This window comes from Cupressus sempervirens, chromosome 4 (assembly GCF_028749045.1).
Source record: "Cupressus sempervirens isolate cs-2001-9-10 chromosome 4, ASM2874904v1, whole genome shotgun sequence".
NCBI lineage: Eukaryota > Viridiplantae > Streptophyta > Pinopsida > Cupressales > Cupressaceae > Cupressus > Cupressus sempervirens.
The window spans coordinates 585,532,386-585,540,158 of NC_143121.1; the positions used below are offsets into that span (position 1 = coordinate 585,532,386).

The 7,773-nt window shown below is 37.5% G+C and overlaps 1 protein-coding gene across 2 annotated transcripts in view; it reads right to left on the reverse strand.

Moving 5' to 3' along the window:
- The window catches only part of LOC149562562 (Tetratricopeptide repeat (TPR)-like superfamily protein), a 127,384-nt gene extending 120,430 nt beyond the window's left edge, over positions 1 to 6,954 (reverse strand). Inside the window, exon 1 of one of the 2 annotated variants that reach the window (XM_089826053.1) lies at positions 6,627 to 6,954. In XM_089826053.1, coding sequence (XP_089682179.1) covers positions 6,627 to 6,685 — 59 coding nt within the window. In that variant the 5' untranslated portion in view covers positions 6,686 to 6,954. The remainder of the gene's footprint in view (positions 1 to 6,626) is intronic. The other variant, XM_089826054.1, reaches the window with a different exon arrangement.
- Between the last annotated feature and the right edge of the window lie 819 nt (positions 6,955 to 7,773).

Consider the following 7,773-nt stretch of genomic DNA (forward strand, 5'->3'; position numbering starts at 1 on the left):
AAGAACCTATATGAATGTTGCCGATCTCAAGAACAGGTTTTATTTTGTCAAAATTCTTGATGAAAGATAAAAAGAGTAGATTACTCATAATTTTTCATAGCACCAAGGAATTCACCAGCATAATGCCATAGAATTGGTTAAGAGGTGAAGATAATATCAGTATGCTCATAATCTTACGAACACCAAGGAGTTCACCAGCAAAGAAGCCATGAAATGGTAAAGAGGTGTAAATAATAACAAGGTGATCATAATCTTTCAGACACCTAGGATTCACCTGGGCATAGAAGCCACAGAAGGGTGAAGAGGTGAAATTAAACCTGCAAGAATCAACAATGAACTCAGATTTGAATAATGAATAAATAATAGCTCGTGCATAATCCTGATATTGTAATCTCCTACTGCCAAGTCATATGGTGTGTTAAATACCAGAATGCCCAGTGGATGGCAAGATGATCCCTATCTATTCCAAGTAGGGAGGGTCTTTCTCATTAGAGATCGTGTGGGGACAAGATTTGGTCTGAGGTTGGGTGGTTAAGCCCCTGAACATGTTTCACCTCTCCCCGAGTTGTTAGACGTACAACAGACAAAGATAAGCTATACATTCAATTGTTGTCGAAACAAGTATCTTTACTTTTATGATCTACATGCAAGATGAAGGTAAGAATAATTGAGTTATATCATCATTATAGTTATTTTTACAATTAGTTGCGAAGGATAGATTTCTCTGATAAATTGATATATCAAACTTTCATTTATATAAGCATATCTCCTAATCTTCAATTCCTGCTAGAGTTAAGCAATAGGAAGGAAAGGAATGATATAGTGGTATCTAAAGCCCTAATTGAATCAGTGGTAACTGAAACCCTAAATGATACACTGGTATCTGAAACCCTAATTGAATCAGTGGTAGTTGGAACCCTAAATGATACAATGGTATTAGAGCCCTAATTGAATCAGTGGTATCAGAAGCCCTAAATGATCCAATGGTAATCAATGCCCTAAATGATATAGTGGTTTGTGATGCCCTAATTTTATATAGTGGTTTTTAATAATAATCGTCATTTTGATTTTGGTATAGCAGTATTGGATGGTAGTCGTTATATGATTTTGTTATAGTGGTATTTGTGGACTAATCTGGGTGATTGCAAAAGCCTTCTTACAATGATTTATCAATTCAAATTCCCTAGTATGTGGATTTAAATTTCTATAGTAAATTCCTTGATGGTGTTTTAAGTTCTAGTTAAGAAAATTTTGTCTAACAGATTTTAACAGTAAATCTCTTTCACATGAAAACGACTGATATAACTGTCTTCCTATGAAATAGAAGTAATAGCTATATTTCTTGGAGAAATTGTTAATTAAGACCCGAGAAAACGGGATGTTACAACAATCAAAATAGTCCTAGTCATGGTAGCACAGTTTGGCTGGAAGGTCCATCAAATGGATGTCAAGAGTGCCTTCCTGAATGGTGATCTCCATGAAGAGGTCTATATGATGCAGCCTTTTGGTTTCAAGGTTGCTAGTTAAGACCATTAGGTTCTCAGATTGGTGAAATCTCTCTATGGCTTGAAGCAGGCCCCTCGGGCATGGTACATAAATATTGATAAGTACCACCATGATCGAGGCTTCAAGAGGAGTTCTTTAGACTCAAATTTGTAATCAAGACTACTAATAGTGACATCATCCTTCTGGTTATTTATGTGGATGATTTGATCATCACTGGTTGTTCAGCATCTTTAATTTAGGGAATGAAACAAAATTTATTCCAATCTTCTGATATGACTGACCTTGGCCTCATGCATTATTGCCTAAGCGTTTAGGTTTGGCAACAATCTTCTGGTATGTTGGAAAAATTTCGTAGGTAAGGATTGCAAGCCTGCATCTACACCCATGGAGAAAGGCCTCAAGTTATCAGTCAAGTCTAATTCTCCTCCCATTGATGATACTACATAAAAGTAACTAGTAGGTAGCCTCATCTACCTCTCTGCTACTAGGCCTAACATCAGCTTCGCATTCAACTACATCTCACGCTTTATGACAGCTCCCAAGGTTGATCATTGGATGGCCGCAAAGCATTTTCTTTCTTATGTTAAGGGCACTTCAAATTATGGACTTCTTTACTCTCGAAATTCTAATCCTAGACTCAATGGATTCACAGATTCAAATTGGGCAGTTTTGTTGACAATAAAAAGTCAACTTCTAGATATGTGTTCAATTTGGAATTCGGTGTCGTCACATGGACCAATAAGAAGTAGCATGTAGTTTCTCTCTCCTCTACAGAGGCCGAATACAAAGGGACTGCTAAGGCAAGATGTGAAGTTGTTTGGCTTCGTTGGATGATTGGGGATATGCAGATGTCACCAGTAGGACCAACTACTCTGTTTGTTGATAACGAAAGCATTATCAAGTTAGCTTGAAATCCAATCTTCCATGAACGAACCAAGCATGTTGATGTTCACTGTCACTACATACAACTGTTGGTTGAAGACGGAACAATAGATTTGCAGTATGTTCCTACCACAGATGAGACTGTGGACATTCTCACTAAGCCTCTTGGTCCTAATAAGTTTGTCAAATTCAGAGAACAGTTTGATGTTCTGGATAGATTAACCATTAAGGGATGGTATTACGATGATAGATAAACGTCTATTATTAGTTAATGGTAATCCATTTGTAGTCTATTGTAAATATTAGAATGCTTCTAATATTTAGTTAGTTGTAGTTATCTGTTAGCTTTTTTAGCTTTCTTTTAGCTAGAATAGAATGTTTCTATTCTTTACAATCGTTTCCTAAGGAAACGTAGTTTCTTTTCTATATATAGACCTCTTGATCTCTGTTAATAACAAGCATGTATTTTACCAATTACTTCATAATATGGACCACAGCTTATTGGATGATCCAGTAGTTATTAATCATTGATCTCCTTTGTTTGGTCCAAAATCTAACCTCATTTTGAAGGCTCCTATGTGGAATCAGACTAAATAATTTAAATATAATGTTCAGGTTTTCTAGTCACATTCAACAATAAGGTTGATTAGAATGGCTTCTTCATCAAAATTGACAGACAACCATAGTTTTCCTTGAACCTTCGTGGTAAGAGTTTATGTATTGTTTGATCCTTCCAAGCCCATTTGTCATTTCATAAAAATTGTGTGCTAGCATGCCTTTTGAAGTCAATTTCTTAATTTTGAGAGCATATTTAGATGCTTTCACTGCAACCAGTTAAAGCACAACAAGCCAAATTGTTCTTTAACCTTTCTTAGGGGCGGTAGATCTTTTCATTTGCACAGATGGAAACAAAAGTCTGGTGCAATTGATGATGATTTTGACTCAAATGGATTACACAAGCACAGACAAGCCAGTTAATGAGAATGCATATCCCTCAGGAGAATAGAATCACCGTGCAGTTCACCATCTGTTCACAAATAACAGGGCATGATCCTAGACTTTCTCAGCTTATAATTTGAAAGCGGCAGATTTAAAAGGAGATATGCAAGAGCTAGAGGGCAGGGGAATGCATCTGGTCTATACTGATGGTCTCCCCGTTTCAAATAGTAAGATAGAAGGCAAAAGCTAACTGCAATCCCCCAACTAAATGTAGAGGAGGAAAACTACGACGGCAACATTGAGAATGGAAGTTCAAGATTCTGGGAGATAGCTCTAACTCTAAATGAATGATGGAGGACCTTCTTGACTACATAGGGAGAAGGAAGATTTTAACCCATTGTTAACTTCTCTCCCCAAGACTTCAACTGTTAAGGTTTCTTTACCAATTGTTGTGGGGTCAAGTAGTTTATTCAAAGGTTTTTGTCTGAGAACTATTTTGGGGCCTTTTGGATAATGGTTGTTTTAATTGTAGTTGAGAATGTATTTTGGAGCTATTTGAGTTTTTACGAATGAGGATACTGCTAGACTCCCTTAATTTACCAATTAAATAATAATAATAATAAAATGTCTTCTTTCATTTATTTATTCCTATTTTCCTTAAAAAAATAGGCACAGAACTAATTTGATATGGAGCAGCCATGCCCTAGGTTTCCTACTGCAGCGCCATAGCGAGGCAATCTTCCTTGGCAGCACCCATTCTGCAGTTCCTACATTCTACCGGGTATTCTCGGTGAATTGGGAACATCAGTCACACCTGTGTTTGTCACCCAGGATGGATACACTAGATGAGAAATTTTTGGGGTGGTAGCAAAAGTGTTCAGCGCAGTGGTGATAAAGGCCAATACCCTGATGGTAGAGACATGGCAGGCCAGTTTAGAGGAGGATAATCAACTTCAATGGCCAAAAAAAGGTAACAGGAGGGAAGGAAGGTCGGAAACGATAGGGTTGTTAGGGTCCCAGTTGGGGATCTGCTGGCAACAAAAAGATCCACTGTGCGTGTAAAGGAAGATTTCAAACAAAGTTTCAGCAAATGTAAAATAAGAAGTACTTTGCCAAGTTGGGTCTGATTGGGAGATTCAAAGGCTTTTGGCCAAGCATTGACAAGTTAAACCAGTGGATTTCAAAGTTTTAGAGCCCCATTTTGGATTGGTGTGTTCAGACTTATCTCACCGCTTGAGGGTTTTTGTGGTGACTTTCAAGAGTGAACAAGATAGGAAGAAAATCCTACGTGACCATCAATGGAGCTGGGAGGACAAATACATGCTCCTACTGAAAACATGGTCAAACCTTTTGACAAGATTCCTATGTGAGTAAGACTTATGAATCTTCTGTTTCAGTATTGGTTTGAATCTTGCCTTGAAGTGATCAGGAATTCCATGGATATATTTTTGGGGGTAGATAAGGGTTCCTTGAGTTCTTTTCATACTGTCTATCTATGCCCACATACTAGTTGAAATAAATATGACAAAAGATCTTCCTGCAGATTTTCTGTTGAAATCTGCAAATGGAAATTGGCTGCAATTTTTAGAATATGAAGCTATACATTTCAGATGCTGATGATGCCTCCAAACAGAACATACTGCCACTAAAAGTGCTAAACGGAAAGTAAGCAGACTGGCTACATGGTGGAAGTCTGTTTCATACATTTCAGATGCTGACGGTGCTACCAAACAGGACATACTGCCACTAAATGTGCTAAATGGAAAGTAAACAGGCTGGCTACATGGTGGAAGGATGTTTCATCACAACATTACTCGGTGGAAAAAGAAGGATAGGACGAAATCTCCAAAAAACCCTAAATGATATCCAAAAAGTAAAGGGTGAAAAAGCTGTCATGGAGTTGCAGGCAAAGGAGTCCTCAAGTTCAAGATCATGGAAAAGCAAATTTCCACCCAAAAAAGACAGTGTTAACACTAGTTTTTGTTCTGTTGAGAATGGTAAGGATAGCATGGAAGATTCACACAGATTGGATGAGGAGGTAAGGCGTCCTGAAGCTTCTTCTGAGCCACAACAGGTTGCAGAGATGGAGGAAGGATACAGAGTGGTGCAAAAGAAAAAAGATAAAACAATAAAGAAAGAAAATTCTTTCATTATGATCCTCTTGATCGCAGGCTAGAGGTGGAGCAAAGAGGAATTTATAAATCTAGCCGTTAAGAGGTTTCAGCACTTGTCTGCATTGTTTACACAAGGAGGCGGCTCCCTATTTGTAGCCTGGTTCAAAACCCCAATCTCAATAAAAGGGGTGCAGACCCCTTAGTCTGCTTTTACCAATAAATAAATAAAGAAGTTTGCACACAATTGAATAAGGCAACTCCCCTGCAACTAAGTAAACTCCGTGTTGACTAATCCTAATTTATTTATAAAGTATATATAATTAGATTTACTTTTTCTATTTTATAAACAATCCATTTACTTAACTAGCTAATTAGCAATTCTAAAATTAAAACATGCAATATACTAATAATGATGATAATAATAATTATCCAATATCGTGATAATGCGTATAAACAATATTATCAAAAAAGGGGCCTTTCAACAATCTAAATTGTTAAATATCCCCTGGAACACTACAAGTGCCTTAGGCCTTTCCCTTCTCATTTTTCTTCTCCGTCCAGTGCCGCATACAATATGAGTCCCTAGCAAAAGCCTAATATTTAAAATGCCTCCAATAAAACTCATGAGCTAGAAATCTTGAGCATAACTTAATTTAGAAGCACTAGCATGTTCAAAGAGGCCCTAGGCAATACTCCCACCTGCAGAGGATCAGATTTTCAGGATTAATGGCCTAATTTTAAAAGAAGAAGACTATATATTCCTATATGCTTGGCCATAAAAGCAACATTGAGCAAAAGTTTTTTGTTCTGGACACTTCAGTAAACGCCACTTTTATCTTCAATAGGGATATGGAGACAAATATTTAACTTTTTCCGTTCCTGCTACACTATTTTTCCTCTATTTAGATGAGGATTGGAGACCTTGATTATAGCACTCAAATTGAGCACTCGCTGAGGAATGGAAGTACATAACATCAAACAAGTCAAAAGTAGACTCTCTACACATGAAAGCATTGAGCTTAAAGTAGAGTAAGAAAGATGAGCAGATATCGAGAAACCCGAGGAAAATTAGGCAAGGAAATTAGAATATGTTGCTGAGAAATACGTAAATACAGAAACATATTCCTATAAACACATGCCGTCCCAGTAATTACATATTGTAAAACAGAAAATTTGTATAGTCACCTGTAGCGAATCCGATTGCAATGCAAGGAGTTTGGGAAGAAGGGAAGAACCGCCGCCATTTGTCGGCTGAAACCCAAGCTAATAGTTATATTTTTGACATTCTCTTACTTGTTTTCAACAGACGCAAAGCTTTTTGTTTTTCCGCTTGCAGGTATGGGATATTCGGGGAAATTCTCTGTCCCCGCGAGGATTTTGGAGAGAGTAATATGGATTAAAATGATAATTTTGTTGGCATACAAATGTATGCATCGAGCTGTCAGATGCCCAAACGGTTCCCAGGCTACACCGAGTTGTAGACGGGATAAACATCCCTCACAAGTTTTGGCATATTACCGAGAAGAGGAGGTTTAGGTACACATGGGTCGTATATTTAGGTTTTGAAGGATTTTAACGGCCTTCACTAGACCAGCCATCTTATGGGACTCTTTTTATGTTCTTTCAATGTCCATTTGTTTATTATGAATCTGTTTTAATAAACTCATTATTTTATGTAGTGTTTCTTCAAAAATCTGGTGTAATTGTCCTTCTTTCAAATTGTCCTCGAAGTGCTCCTGAATATCTTCTTGGCACGCAGCACAGTCAAAGATGAAGTTTCATTCTGTTTCGATACATCTTGTATTGCAATGCACTTTTCTTTCTTCCCAATCTTCCTTGGGCACCTTCCACCTCCCCGTCTCACACCTTAACCGATGGGATCTCATTCTTAACTGCATCACTAGCAACCTATTTTTACATTTCATATCTACACGTACATAATCTTTAATCTCTTGGCACCACATGGGGTTGAACTCTTTCACATAGTGGGCATTTTTCTTCCCTATTTGTTTTGTCCATATGGCCGCTTTAACTTTTTCTAGCACGAATTGTTTTGTCTCTTCATTGGTGTTGGGGCACTCTAACATGTTAATTCAAATCAAAATTTCTACCCATTAACTGTAGATTGTTTAGTTGGCAATTTCAAATCAAAATTTCTACCCAAGACTATTTGATTTGCCATGTGTTTAATTCTCATTTCTCTAAAGTTTCATAATTGTGGCATTTTGATGTCTTCCTCTGTATGTGCACGAGTCCTAGAAAAACAAGACAAGATGGTTGTCTCGCATTCCACACGTGGCCCACCCTAGTGGCATTACTTCTCACAACCATC